Consider the following 13285-nt stretch of genomic DNA (forward strand, 5'->3'; position numbering starts at 1 on the left):
CTGGAAGCCGGAGCTCAGGAAAAAATCCCAAGCCCGTCGGTGCCAGAAGCACAGCCTGGGAGCACATTTTTTTCTTTCCCAGGGCTGGGAAGGGGATGAGGTGATGAGTATCACTTACCCTCTGTGCTTTGGGACGTGGCAGGGGACCAGGCCCTCCCCCTGGCCCTGCGGGAAGCTCCCCCATAAAAGCAGCCGGGACAGCCTGGCCCCGGCACAGGCGGCTCTGCCACTGCCACAGCCCAGCATGAGGACAGCGCCCAGGGTGGTCTGTGCCCTCCTCATCCTCTCCATGCTGTGCTGGCACAGCCTGGCTCAGAGTAAGCACTGTCCCAACCCCAGGGGCTGGGGGACGGGGACAAAACCCAGGGCTGCGGGGTCGGGTTTGCTTCATCCACGGCACGCAGGGGGGTCCCCCCAAAGAGCTGCCATTGCCATGGCAGGAGGGCTGAGGAGGGAGTGGGGGTGTCCAGGCTAAGCCAGGCTTGTGCTGTCCCCCAGGAGCTCCAGCCATGCCGGACAAGTGCTGCTTCAACTTCCAGATGAGAAGGATCAAGAGGGACAACGTGGTGGCCTGTTACCCCACCAGCCCCGAGTGCCCGCACCAGGCTGTGATGTGAGTACCCCAAATCCACCCCTGCGTCCTGCCAGGCCCCTTGCCTTGCTTTGGGTCCAACCCTGATTCCCTGAGCCCCTCAGAAACTCAGTGTTGGGGTCCCCACTGATCCCAGCTTCTCTGTGCCCCAGCTTCAGGGTGAGGAACGGGAAGGAGATCTGCACCCAGGCCAGCAGGCCGTGGGTCAAGAGGTACCAGCAGAGCTTCCAAGTCAGCTCCTTCTCCATCCCCAGCTAGCGGGGTGGCCGGGGACAGCGGGGACTCCTCCCCATGGGGGACACCGCCGAGGCAACCCCTTTGCATGGGGGATACTTCTGGATGGAGCAGCTCACAAGGAACATCCTCCCCCTCACAATGACCTTCACCACCTCCCTGAAGGCGCCAAGGGCCTCTCCCAACCCCTCATCCCACCAGGATGGAGTGTCCAGACTCTCTGTGGTCCACAGAGAGGCTGCAGCAGCCGGGGGGTGCAGGGGGAGCAGCCCCACAGCTGTTATTTGTAGACACTGAGCAGAATAAAAGGTGATTCCCACATGCAAACATCTGTCTGTGCGAGTCTCTCGGGAGTGGGCACATCCTGCTGTCGGCTTTCCTGCCCACCTGCTGGGATCAGCAAGGAGCCAGGAAGAGCTGGAGCCTCAGCCAGGTCTCTGTGAGGACATCCAGGGGTGAACGGGGCCAAACCATGTCCATGAGGGCTTTGGGGAAGCACCAGAAGGACAACACTCCCGGCAGGAGGGGCCTTCCTGTGCTCCTCACCCCCCATCCTAATTAACGGCCCAAATTCTATCAGAGGGCGATCTTGGGGATGCCTGAGACAGCCCAAAACCCCAGGGTGCCACCAGGAAATGTGACGGGTGCTGTGACAGCAGCAGAGCCACCACGATGAGCAGCCAGCAATGGGTGATGGAGAAACACCCAGGGACGAGCCTGGCCACCACCCAGCCACCCCACCCCAGAGCAAAACTGCGAGAAGAGGCCTCGCAGCCAATGGCAAAGGGGTGATTCTTGCACAGAAACTCGCACAGGACTTTGGTAAGTGTGAGCATCATCCTGTGTGGTTTGCTGGTGGCCACAACCCAACCCAAAATAGACTCAGCCCCAGCATCACTAGTGCTCCCACACTTTCCAGCAGCCCTCGGGTGTCACAGTGGCCAAAGGGGCTGTGAGGAGGAATTTCCCTTCACCACTTGCCCTTCATGGAGAGATCCCAGCGGTTCTTTCCACGGGGAAGGCCCGGAGCTGTCATGGAAAGCCTGGCAGGAGTTATATATTACCCAGGGGTGCAGGCAGGAGGGCAGCGAGCTCTTGGTGGCTGGAGCAGAGTCAGAGCTGCTGGTGCTGACAGAGCCTCAGGTGGGACATGAAGATCTCCTTGGCCCTGCTCGTCCTGCTGCTGGCAGCTGCCTGGGCTGGGAGGCCGGGGATGTCCTGTAAGTATCAACACAGAGATTTTCCCCTCTGAGCTGTCCCAGCTCCTCCTCTGATGGGATTTGGGGCTGGGGAGGGGGCGGACAGTTCAGCTCCTGATGGGGTTGTGGGGTGTCACCAGCTGCCCCAGCATGGGGCTGTCTTGGATTTGTTGAAAATGAGCAAAAATAGGGTTGGGTTCAGCCCTAGAAAAGCCCAGCTGGGGAGATCTACGGGCAGGGAAACGGGGGGCTCCTACCCCGGGGCAGAACATCCCCACCAGGGCTGCAAGATGTGGGATCAGGGAGCAGGAGCAGCACCCCTCGTGCCAGGAGTGGGAGAGCACTACATCCTCTCTCCTGCTCTCAGTCCGCAGCTCCAAAGTCATGTGCTGCCCCAAGGAAAAGTTCTCCCGTGGGAGGATCCCTGAGGACAAAATCCTGGAATACCACTACACGTCTCCCACCTGCACCCACAAAGCTGTTCTGTGAGTAACCTCAGTCCCACCCAGCCTTCCTCCCTGCCACCCCACTCCTCACGTCGCTCACCCACCTTCCCTGCAGCTGCTCTGCTTTTGGGGAGTCCCCCAAACCCCTTGGGAAGGGAGCTGAGGGTGGGGCTGCCCTAACCTGGCTCTTCACACTCACCTGCTTAACCCAAACAGCCCCAACCCCCCCCTGTTTCTGCTGTCAGTGGGGAAATGGGGAGGAAGCCAAAACTGCAGAGGTGGCCAAGAGTCAGCACTTCCAGGAAAAGAGGGGGGCAGGATGCTGCAGGAATCCCTGGTGGGATGCTCCACTCCCAGGCTGACTCTGGATATTCTTTCCCCCCAAAGCGTGACGATGCCGAGGGGGATGGTCTGTGTGGACCCAGAGGAGAAATGGTTCCAGAAGTACCTGAGGAAGCAGAAGAAGCCAAACAGCACCTCCAAGTGAAGCTGCCTTCCCCAAAAGCTCTATTTATTTGTACCCCATAATTCTCTGTGCCTTCTTGTGTCACTCATTAATTTATGGAGCTGGCTCCATCCCCTCCCTTGTGGACTCAATAAACCCTCTCGTGCTGACCTGCAGCTGCAGTGAGATGTCATTCCTGGGGGAGAAAATGGGTCACATCCAGGCTCAGCATTCCCAGGAACAGCCCAGGAGCCCCTGGCAGGACAGGGAAACCCAAAGGGCTCAGCTGCCCTCCAAGGTGGAGCAGCCCCTGCCCAGCTGTGGGGTTGAGGATGCCCTGGGCAGCTGCCCATGGGATGGGGATGGAGCTGAGGCTCCCTTTGGGGGTGTTTGAGGGTGTTTAGGGGTTGGACTGGCTCTGTCCCTGGGGAACACCACTGGTGACAGCCCCAGCCTGGTGTCCCTCTGTTCCCCACCACTCCCTGGGCCCGGGTTTGTCACCCAAACAGGGCACCCGTCCAAGCCACGGGCAGCCAGTTTCTCCCGAGAAATGCTGAATTATCCACTTCCCTGTTTGTTTGTGACTCACTTGAATCATCTTTTTGATGAGCTGGGACTCTTTTTGACAGCCTCACTCCTACAGATACCTTTATTCACACTGCCAGACTTGCTGCCATTTATCTGCCCCCATTTAGGGCATTTTTTGTACAAATCGATGACCTTGGGCCAATTGATCTGCCACGATCCCCACAGGATTCTTCAGCAGCTGGAATTGGTCTGGAATTGGAAAGAATGGTCTTGCCTAGAGCTGTGTGACTGCAATTCTCAGTCAAAATGAGAGTTAACAAGACTTTTCTTGTTGCTCTTTGGTGCTGGAAATCCAAGGATCCAGCAGAATATTGGGATGTGTGAAGGACAGGGCAGGAACTGGTTCTCCAAATCATAGAAGCATTAAAGAAAAGACCTTTAAGGTCAAGTCCACCCATTAACCCAGCACCAAATTGTGTCCCCAGGTGACACATCTTGGGATGGGGATCTCACTCCAAATGCCATGTTCACCCCGAGCACTGTGACTCAGAGCCGGAGCCCACACAGAGGTGCAGGATGATGACAGCAGGGCACAACCTGGAGATGGAAGATTGCCAAGAGTGGGGCTGAGGGCCACCAGCTCAGTGTCCCTGTGGCTTTGGCAGTGCTGCATGGCAGGAGGGTGGCTGCAGTGCCAAATCACTGCCCTTTTCCCGGGCATAATCCCCCACTAATCCCTTTGGGATTTACTGGAATGCCAGGTGTGCTGCAGCCTCCTGCCTGGGAGAGGTTGGTCTTTTCCTGGCCATTCTTCCTCTCAGTCTGGCACAAAACTCACTCTGTCTTTGATGCAGGACCACAGGAAACCTGTCCTGGGTTGTGGGCCTTCCCTCAGGATCCTCGGAGAGGGAAAGAACATTTGGGAACTGGAATTACAAACCCATCTCCGCTTTGAAGGCAGAATTACTGCCACAAAGCCACACACACGAGGGTCAGAGGCAGCTCATGAGGCTGTGCCTTCTTCAGAACCTCGAGCCACGGGACCCCTTTGCATAATTTTTGTCAATGAGTGTCACTTCCCAGAGGGAGGTTGCATAACCCCAGTGGTTTTCTCTGCACTTGCACGGGATCAAAGTGCTGCCAGTGCCTTTCATTTCTTCCTGCTGTGGGCTCCTGTTTTGGGGGAAGGCAGAGGTTGCTGTGATCCCTTTGGTGCTGCAAAATGTGGGGTCCCTCTCCTCAAGAGGTGCCCAGAGCATCCCCCTGCCTCACGGGCAGCAGTTGGACTTGATGATCCTCGTGGATGCCTTGCAACTCAGAATATTCTGTGATTCTCCTCTTATTTATTTTTGGGAATGTGCAGCCCTAAAGGGCAGGTTTCTCACCCCGGGACTGAGCAAATTTGGGGTCTGCTCTGGCCCCACACTGTCTCAGCTGCTCGCCCTCAGTCAGGGTTGGTCCCTCTGCACAGCCCCAGAGGGTGAGGGGGGTTTTAGACTTAATTCCATCCTTTTCTTTGGGTTTCTCATGCAAGGCAGTGCCACAATCATCAGATTATGCAAGACCAGGGCCACATTTGCTCAGCAGAGGAACCTCTCCCAGTCCATGTGAGTCTGTCCTGGTGGTGAGGTGGCCACAGCCTGGCTCAGGAGGAATTTATGGGAACCTTTGGGGCCTTTTTGTTTGACTGCACCTGCCCCACCTGCCTCTTCCTTCCTCATTTGTTCCCTTTTCCCTTTTCTCTCCTTGGTGCACGAAATTTTGATGGTGTTGAGAACTTGCCCGTAACCAGACAAGCTAAAAACAAGTGGCAGCTTTGGCCCTTTACTCCCCTCCCTAACAAAAATGGGCTTTTTCTCTCTTTAGTTCTTCAAATTTGCATTTGTAAAGCCGAAGTTTCTCTTTCCCTGCCTTTCCTCCTCCCCAAATTCGTGCTTGTCTGCTGGATCCAAACATCATCTGCTCACAGACGAGGCCTTCCACGGCAGGAGAAATAAAACCACCCAGCCATTTCTTTACTCTCCCTTTAGATCAGTTCCCTGTATCTAATTCCTCAAACAGAATTAAACACAAACTCCCTGCCTTTGTGCTTTTGTGCAATTCACCGTAATACCCTCGATTCCAGTTATAATGGAAAATATTTCATCAGCATCCAGTAAGAAGTCCCATCCGGTCCTCGGCTGAATGGAGAACCGAAAGCTTGGCCAGTCACTTCTGCAGCAAAGAGGAAATGGTTTTGCCTTTTCCACCAGAAAGCATCTATTAATTGTGAGATTCTCCGTGCTTCCTGCCGGATGATAAGTCACCCTCTGTCATCCTCTGGAAACTGCAGTGCTCACAGTGCCCCGATCTCAGTTTCCAAGGTTTTCTGGCTGTGGGATGTTCCTCACCACTCTCCTGGCATTTGTTGTCCCCCAGTGCTGCTCTCTTGTCCATCCTGCCCCTTCTCCCTCTGTTTGGGCTCCCACCAAGGCAATAGCACCCAAGTCCAGCTCATCTCTGGCTCAGGGCTGTCCTTTCCATAAAAAAACCCATCCCAGGGTTTGGATAGCTCAGGATCTTGTTCCTGTGGTTGAGCCAGACAGCAATTCCTGGTTTCCTTCACCCTAACAGCCTGTCTGTCCCCACTCCCACTTCTCCCCCATGCACAGAGCAAAGCTGGCCCTGCTAAGGGCAGGAGAGGTGCCAGAATTCCAGGGGTGGCTGGAGGGCAGAGGTGTGGGAATGTCTCTGTGGGACATGTGGGGTTTACAGGCAGACAGGTTCATGAAAGCACAAAAAACTTCTGCTGGCTCATCCTGAACTTGGGATTCCTCTGCACAAAGGGGGTGCTTTGAGTTTTAGAGAAACCTCTGGGTGCCTCTGCAATGAGCAGAGCAGAAAACCAGAATAAACTCGTGCAGATCTGCATTCCCCCGAGGAGCCAAGTCCCTTCCTTCTGCCTTTGTGTTCCCAGGGACATGGCACAAGCAGCAGGTGAATTCTCCAAGCCTTTCTGATGGAGAGCCTGGTTATTGTTAAATCCAAAGGATTCATTGATTCCTTTGCAGCCCCGTGCACAGAGTGGCTGGAACAGAAATAGCTGAAAATTGGGAGTTGGAGAAAGAGCTGGAACAGCTGGACCTGTTCCTCCACCACCCCAAGACCAGCTTAGCACTGCCCAGCTCCTCCTGACCAACTCCAGGAGATGATTCGCAGCCATTCCCACCTCAGAGAATGGCAGGACCTGGTGGCTGGGGAAGGTTTGCTGGCCAAGAGGCAGCTGCTGTGAGTGGGGAAGGGAGCACAGGCACTGCCATGGCTCAGCACTTTGGGCAGTTGGACTTTTCCCTCGAATCAGTCAGGAATTAGTCATGCCCAAGGCAGGGTCAGCAGGAAGGCCAGGGGAAGCTGGGGGTTTGCATGGTGACTGCAAACCCTCTGTGGCAGCATCAGGGAAAGGCTGGAAAAAGAAAAAAAAAAAAGGAGTATGGAGTGATTTTGGCAGCTCACTCTGTCTGGGTGTGCAGCAGAGGGGGGTGTTTGGGAATTACCCTCTGGCATTGCAAATGCTGCCCTTTTTCACTCACTCTCCATTTTCCTGGAGGTTTCATCTGCAGTGAGCTGATCCCAGTGGGCACCAGCAGGATCCTCTCCTCTCTCTGGCTTCTGCCCTTAATGCTGTCCCTGACAGAGGGAGCTTTGCTTTTTGGGGCTAAATCAGGAGAGATTAAATTGGATTAAATGACCCTGCTTGGGAAGAAGTGGGCAAGCAGTTAATTGCAACAATTTGAGCGTTGAGAGGCTGCAGCCAAAACTGAAAGCCTTAAAGAGGTGTAAACTCAGCCAGGGACAGGGAAGGTAGCAGGGCAGGCTGCAGGCCTGGATCAGAGCATGGACCCCGTGTCTCTGCAACCTTTCCAGTGAGGAAATTGATCTTTTGACCACATCACAGCAAAAAGGGACAAATGTGAGCCCCATGGTGACTTCCAGCTCAACACAACCCTGTCCCTTCACGATCTCTGCTGTCCAAGCAGGAGTTGGGGTTACCAGTGCAGAGGAATGTGTGTGCAGTGGTTCCTCGCTCCGGATCCCTGTGGTGGAGCAGGGTGAAGAAGTGGCATTTGTGGCAAACTCGGGGAGAAGTTGGGATCTGACTCCTGGCAGTGGTGTCCTGCCAGAAGCAGCAGCTGGGGGTGTCCATGCCAGGGCACCTGAGCTGGGCTATTCCACCCCCAGAGCTGCTCCAGAGCCCTGCCATGGTTTGGGACCACCAGGCACCCAAAGAGCACCCTGAAAGCTGCAGCCTCGTGGCCGGCGCTTCCCCTTCTGCGGTTTCCTCGCCTTCTTCAGCTCAGCGAAACTGGGTGATCCTGACACAATTTCCCTGGTATGATGCCATCACTTTCTTTCCTTGAAGCCCTGCACCCGCCCTCCGAGGAGGATAAAAGGGGAGCACGGCCCCAGGGGCCACAGAGAGAGTCCTGCAGCCTCCCCAGCTCCAGCTCCAGCTTCGCTCGCAGAGCCCTCAGCCCACAGCACCATGAAAGTCCTGGCAGCCACCCTGGCCACTCTGCTCCTCCTGGCCACCTGCTCCCCATCTGAGGGCCACCTTGGTGAGTCCAGCATCACTGCATCCTCCCTGGGAGCTGCCAGAGAGTCCCAGCTCTGGCAGGGCGGCGCTGGTGGCTGTGGGGAGGGTTGGGGGGTCTGTATGCAGGTTTGGAGCTGGGGGGCTCCTGGAGGGGGTTCTGCCAGGGATGGTGGCACGAGATGGCAAATCCCTGGTGGGGGGCAGAGGCTGTGCTGCAGCTGAGGCGTCACCAGGGCCGTGTGTCTGTCCCCTCACAGATGGTGTCCCCAGCACCTGCTGCTTCAAATACCATAAAATGCCCATCCCTCGGCGCCTCGTCAGCTCCGTCTTCGTCACCAGCAGCTCCTGCACCAAGCCAGGCGTGATGTGAGTACCCAGCACTGCCAGCGCTCGGGGCAGTGCCCAGGGGTGCCAGGGGGCACTTGGGGACGTTCGTGGGACACTCGAGGTGCTGCTGGTGGGACTCAGATGCCACTGCCTCAGCCCAGCACCTCAAGGCAGGTTTTGTTCCGGCAGTGTGGTCACCAAGAAGGAGAAGATGCTGTGTGCAGATCCACAGGCACCATGGGTGAAGGAGCTCCAGAAGCACTTCCAGAGCCTGGAAAACTGAGCCTTCCCTGCTGACATCCACAATCCCACCCCTGCATGGCTTCCAGCCTCGGGCACACCAGAGAGGATTTGACATCCCCTTCTTCGACGGGGAAAATTATTTTATTTATCTTATTTAAGTTAAACTAAATATTCTTTTTCTAAGCACAAAAATTATTTAAACTGTGTCAGAATAATAAACTAAAATAAAGTTCATTTCAATCACATCAATGTGTCTGGTCATGAAGAGTCAGCTTTGATGCCTCCTTGCACCAAGGTGGGAGAAGAGACCCACAAGGACCCCCTTGCCCTCCCTTCACCCTGGGTTTGCTGTTCCCCAGCCTGGGTCCAGCTCTGGTGCCACCCAGCCTGTCCCCACAGGTAACACCAGTGGTGGCTTTTGTTTAGGGAATGTCCTGGAAGCACCATGGTGCCACAGGAGAGTCAGGGCATGATGTTCCATGGGATGGAATATCCTTTGCCCATCTGGGATCAGACTCTGCCCCCCCCCAGCAGCTCCTCAAGTCCTTGATGAAGGAAAACAACACATCAGAACAATTAAAACATCAGCGTATTATCAACATTATTCTCATGCTGGATCCATCAGCAAATATCTAAAAAATGATAATAAAATTGAGCAGCAGGTCCTTCCCCAGCTCCATTGCCCCACACCACTGGTGACACCACCAGCCAGGACATGGGCAGCTCCATCCCCAGACACAGGACATGAGGACACTGTGCCCCAACCCAAATTTCTGTGCCACCCAACTCTTCGTTAACAGGCACATTGCTAAAGTGGAAACTGTTTGGGTTTGAATATCCTGACATATTTTAAATACCACACCTCATAGCTGCCTCTTGTAAGCTCAGAGATATTTGTGGTGAAGGAAATGCAGTGGATCTCACTCATCTGGGCTTCAGGAAGACACTTGAATTAAGGCCAAAGAGTAAATCATGAGCAAAGGCAGAGAAGATGTGACCAGCATATGAAAAGTGAATTTGGTCAAGAGCTGCCTGAAAGGGGCACGGTAATTGCTTCAGCTGCAAGGGGCTGTGTCACACTGAGAGGGGGTTACCCACACAGTTCCTTGGGTTTCTGCCTCAAAAAATATCCTGCTTGACATTTGCATTAATGACCTTGGCACACAAAGCAGGGGAAGGCAGAGGAAATGTGCTGATGAGGCAAAACGAGATCGGATCATCAATCTGGAGCAGGCCAGGAAATCACACAAAAGGATTCTACTGACCTTGAGGGATGGAGAAAGGATCCGAGGCAGCGGTACAGAGTAGGATCCTGCTGGTGGGGACTGGGATAACAGGAATAGCCACTCCAGTCTGGGATCCTGTGAGCTGGGAATGTCTGGGGCAGGGAAAGACCCATGGCACACATCACAAGGCTGATGTTAAACAGCATGAAAAGGGTTCGATGCAAAAAGCTTGGGTTGAAAAATGAGGGACTGATCCATGTGAAGGCATCAGAGGTTGGAAGGAGGTGCAGGGGGCACTGCTGGTGTGAGGACAGGCTGGAAACTGCCTGGGAATACCAACAAAGGGGAAATCAGCTTTCCACAGGGGAGCTGTGAGGATCTCATGCAGGTTTCTGACCCAAGATAAAAACCAAGCACTGCTCCCACAGACACCAGTCCTACCAGCAAATTCCACAAGCCATCCAGACTGGAGCTGAGATTTCCTTCCCAGTGTGAACTGGCTTGTCTTTACAAGGGTCACATAGGCCTGTGAGAGCCCTGTTTTCCAAGGTGTCCCTAAAAGCAGCGCTGCTGTGGAATCCAGCACTCTCCAAGGCTGTCCAGCCACCAGCAGCCTGCTCTCATTCCCAGGAAAAGCACCAGATTCACTCGTTCCCCTGGAGGTGGTTTTGGTGGTTGTGGGGTTTTGGTGTGAGCTGCCTCACTCTGAAACCAGCTCAGCTCAAGCCTTCAGTCTGGAACCAGGGACTAACAGCACTTCTGCCCAATTTCCTCCAGAATATCTTTTTTGGGCACTCCCATCTCTACCAGCCCCTCTTCCTGGGCCCTGAAGGAGCAGAGCTGAGTCTGGTTGTGCATGCCCCATTTCCTAAGCTGACCTCTTGCTGTTTCAGCTCCCCAGGGCTGAATTAATTTTGTAATTCCAACCTTTTACTCTCCACCTTCCCCGTGTGTGCCCATCCCAGCAGGAATGTGCCACTATCCCTGCAGTACTCAAGCACATCAAATCACCTCTGGGATCATCAGGGGTTTCTATTTCTTTATTTCCCTCCTTTCGGTTTCTTCCACATCCTCATCTTTGATTAAGTCCCTCAGAGCTTCCTGGGCCACCTCACTGCTGAGCTGAAAGGTTTTTATAGCACTACTTTAAATTTTCAGGCTCTGTCTATGGACTTCCTCTTTCTCTGGAATTTCTCTTTCGAATTCACTGGGACAAGACTAATTCTGGGGTCTGCTTGGATCCCTTTCCTGTTCAACCACAGGATGTGGCACTGACTCACGTTGTAGGGAGAATTACATAATGGTCCCTCACTTCTGTCCCCGCCAATCTGTGAATCCCAGCACCCACAGCATCCCTCCACTCCCAAATCCCAGCCAAAGCTGTCTCTCTGGACCCTCTCTCCTGCTTTTCTCCTGATTTTTCCTCCTGTGAACTCCCCAGCATGGGAGGCCCCAGCAGGACACGCTGTCAAACCTTTGCTTTGCTTTTAGGACCAAGCCAGGAGTAATGACAACCATCAACCCTTTCCCATCCTTTTAAGAGCCAGTTTTTTTCCCCTGCTGGGTGTAATTCAGCATGACAAAGCCTCCTCCTCTCAGGAGAGGCATCACTCCTGATTCAGAGTGCTTTTTGGTGTGAAAGCTGCTTTTTACCCTGGGCTAAACTCCTCAGTGCAGCCCCAGGGTGGGCTCTCCTGTGTGCCCAGGGCCTCTCCAAAGAGCTGACCCTGCTACCCCCCAAAAACGCCTTGCAGGAAGGTGGGAAAGAGTGCAGACAGTGCAGAGAACCAGAAAAAATACAACCAGGTTTTGCATCCGAGCCTGGCTTTTGCCCATCGAGCTGAGTGAAGAAACAGTGACTTTGCAACCAAGGGCTCACGACAGCTGTCCCCACACCAGGACTGTGCCCCCATCACCAGGAGCAGCAGGCTGGGAGCTCAGGTGACAATGACAAATTACAGGTGCCAGGCTAGAGCTCCATGCACACTCCTGAGGTTGTGCCACAAGTGCCAGGGATGCTCTGGGAGGGACACAGCCTCCAGCAAACACCTTGGGCACAAGAGGCAGCAGACCTTGGGGACAAGCAGAGGAAAAACACAGACACGGGGATGTCTGCAAGGAGGAAGAGGAAGGAGTTTGCTCTGTGTGTGATTCTGCAAGATGTGAACTCATCCTGCTGCTGGTAAATGGGCTCCAGAGCAGCAGCACGGGCAGGACAAGATCTGGATGACTCAGGGGTCAGCCACATGTGTGGTGGTGCCCAAATTCCAGGGTCAGGTCAACCCTGGATCATGCAGGAGAGGTGAAAATGAACGGGGTTTTGAGAGATAGGTCCCAGCAGATGATGTGCTGTCTCCAAGGATTGAAGAGCATTTGCTGCCCCTTCCATGGCTCAGGAGCATCCTGAGGAGCTTCCCATCTACACAGTTCCCCATCCAAGGGTTTCATGAGGGAAGGGAGAGGCCCTTGGGGTTAGAGCAAGTGGTTTTTCAGAGAAAAGGAGAAAACAGGGCTTCGGAGAGTCAACTTCCACTCACTGAAATCTAGGAACAGATGTCCCCTCTCTCTCCTGGTGATCTCCCAGCACAGTTTTCCTCACTGCTGCAGGATTCTTTCTCCCATGTTTTTGCTGTTTGAGATCAGAACATCATCTCCTTTCCAGCAGGAAAACAAAGGATGAAATTGTGCGGTGACCCCTGCGGACCGTTCTCAGGCCTCTCTCACCCTCTTTGCACTGCACACCACGATTCTTCCACGCTCTGCAAATTTAACAAATCCGTGCTTGTTTCGAGCAGCATTAATAAAAATATCACATAGCACCAGAGCTGTGGGGTCCCACATGCTCCTGGCAGCCAGGGGTGAAATGCACCCAGGCCATTTCCACAGGCTGACAATGCCAATGAGGTGTCAGAAGCATTAGGGGATTTTTTTGCCATTTGGGGAGCTGGCTCATCCCCACGGGACTGAGCTGCTCATGCAATAATCACTTCCCAGAGCGCACTGCTCGCAGATTTTGAATCCCTGTCAAAAATGATGTCAGGTTAAACTCCAGGAAAAGAAAAGGAGCGAGTCCCTGCTAGTGTGGGAACACAGGACTTGGCAGAGATTCCCAAGGAGGGTTTCCCAGCCAGGTCTTCCCGGGCTGTTGCAGAGCAGCATTGCAGCACCATCTGCTGCCTGCTGCTCCCCAGCTCCTCAGCAGGCAGCTGATAAATACCTCACTCCTCAGGGCGACAAATCCTGCAGTCACTGATTAGACAATGGATCTGTCTTCTCTTCTGGGGAGGAACCAGGGCTCAGGCTCCTCAGGCTTTCCTCAGCTGAAGGGCAGTCTCAGATGCTGAGGTCAGTACCACAGGTGAGTGTGAGCAGCAGAAGAGAAGCACCAACTCACAAAGTTTGATTGCTGCAAATATTTACTCAGGGTTTAAGCAAATTAACGCTTCTCTTTGCAGTGGCCTCCCAGCAGGGG

The 13285-nt window shown here is 54.2% G+C and overlaps 3 protein-coding genes across 3 annotated transcripts; all 3 read left to right on the top strand.

Annotated features, from left to right (window-relative positions):
* Positions 1 to 149: 149 nt before the first annotated feature.
* LOC109144985 (C-C motif chemokine 4-like) lies at positions 150 to 1153 on the top strand. Its single transcript, XM_019287517.2, has 3 exons — positions 150 to 317; positions 499 to 613; positions 745 to 1153. The coding sequence occupies exons 1-3, from the start codon at positions 245 to 247 to the stop codon at positions 848 to 850; spliced, it is 294 nt and encodes a 97-aa protein (XP_019143062.1). The 5' UTR covers positions 150 to 244; the 3' UTR covers positions 851 to 1153.
* Positions 1154 to 1238: 85 nt separating this feature from the next.
* Positions 1239 to 3092, top strand: LOC104691092 (C-C motif chemokine 5-like). Its single transcript, XM_010402478.3, has 3 exons — positions 1239 to 2046; positions 2393 to 2510; positions 2859 to 3092. Exons 1-3 carry the CDS (start codon positions 1977 to 1979, stop codon positions 2956 to 2958), a joined length of 288 nt encoding a protein of 95 aa, XP_010400780.1. The 5' UTR covers positions 1239 to 1976; the 3' UTR covers positions 2959 to 3092.
* A 4793-nt stretch (positions 3093 to 7885) lies between these two features.
* On the top strand, positions 7886 to 8848 carry LOC104691091 (C-C motif chemokine 3). Its single transcript, XM_010402477.3, has 3 exons — positions 7886 to 8039; positions 8275 to 8383; positions 8534 to 8848. The coding sequence occupies exons 1-3, from the start codon at positions 7967 to 7969 to the stop codon at positions 8625 to 8627; spliced, it is 276 nt and encodes a 91-aa protein (XP_010400779.1). The 5' UTR covers positions 7886 to 7966; the 3' UTR covers positions 8628 to 8848.
* Positions 8849 to 13285: the final 4437 nt, after the last annotated feature.

This window comes from Corvus cornix, chromosome 19, assembly GCF_000738735.6.
Source record: "Corvus cornix cornix isolate S_Up_H32 chromosome 19, ASM73873v5, whole genome shotgun sequence".
In the NCBI taxonomy this organism is placed as follows: domain Eukaryota; kingdom Metazoa; phylum Chordata; class Aves; order Passeriformes; family Corvidae; genus Corvus; species Corvus cornix.

Coding starts and splice junctions, on each gene's coding strand:
- LOC104691092 (XM_010402478.3), top strand. CDS start 1,977: ATGAAGATCTCCTTGGCCCTGCTCGTCCTGCTGCTGGCAGCTGCCTGG. Junction 2,047..2,392: donor TGGGAGGCCGGGGATGTCCT/GTAAGTATCAAC, acceptor TCCTGCTCTCAG/TCCGCAGCTCCAAAGTCATG. Junction 2,511..2,858: donor TGCACCCACAAAGCTGTTCT/GTGAGTAACCTC, acceptor TTCCCCCCAAAG/CGTGACGATGCCGAGGGGGA.
- LOC104691091 (XM_010402477.3), top strand. CDS start 7,967: ATGAAAGTCCTGGCAGCCACCCTGGCCACTCTGCTCCTCCTGGCCACC. Junction 8,040..8,274: donor CCCATCTGAGGGCCACCTTG/GTGAGTCCAGCA, acceptor GTCCCCTCACAG/ATGGTGTCCCCAGCACCTGC. Junction 8,384..8,533: donor TGCACCAAGCCAGGCGTGAT/GTGAGTACCCAG, acceptor TTGTTCCGGCAG/TGTGGTCACCAAGAAGGAGA.
- LOC109144985 (XM_019287517.2), top strand. CDS start 245: ATGAGGACAGCGCCCAGGGTGGTCTGTGCCCTCCTCATCCTCTCCATG. Junction 318..498: donor CTGGCACAGCCTGGCTCAGA/GTAAGCACTGTC, acceptor GCTGTCCCCCAG/GAGCTCCAGCCATGCCGGAC. Junction 614..744: donor TGCCCGCACCAGGCTGTGAT/GTGAGTACCCCA, acceptor TCTGTGCCCCAG/CTTCAGGGTGAGGAACGGGA.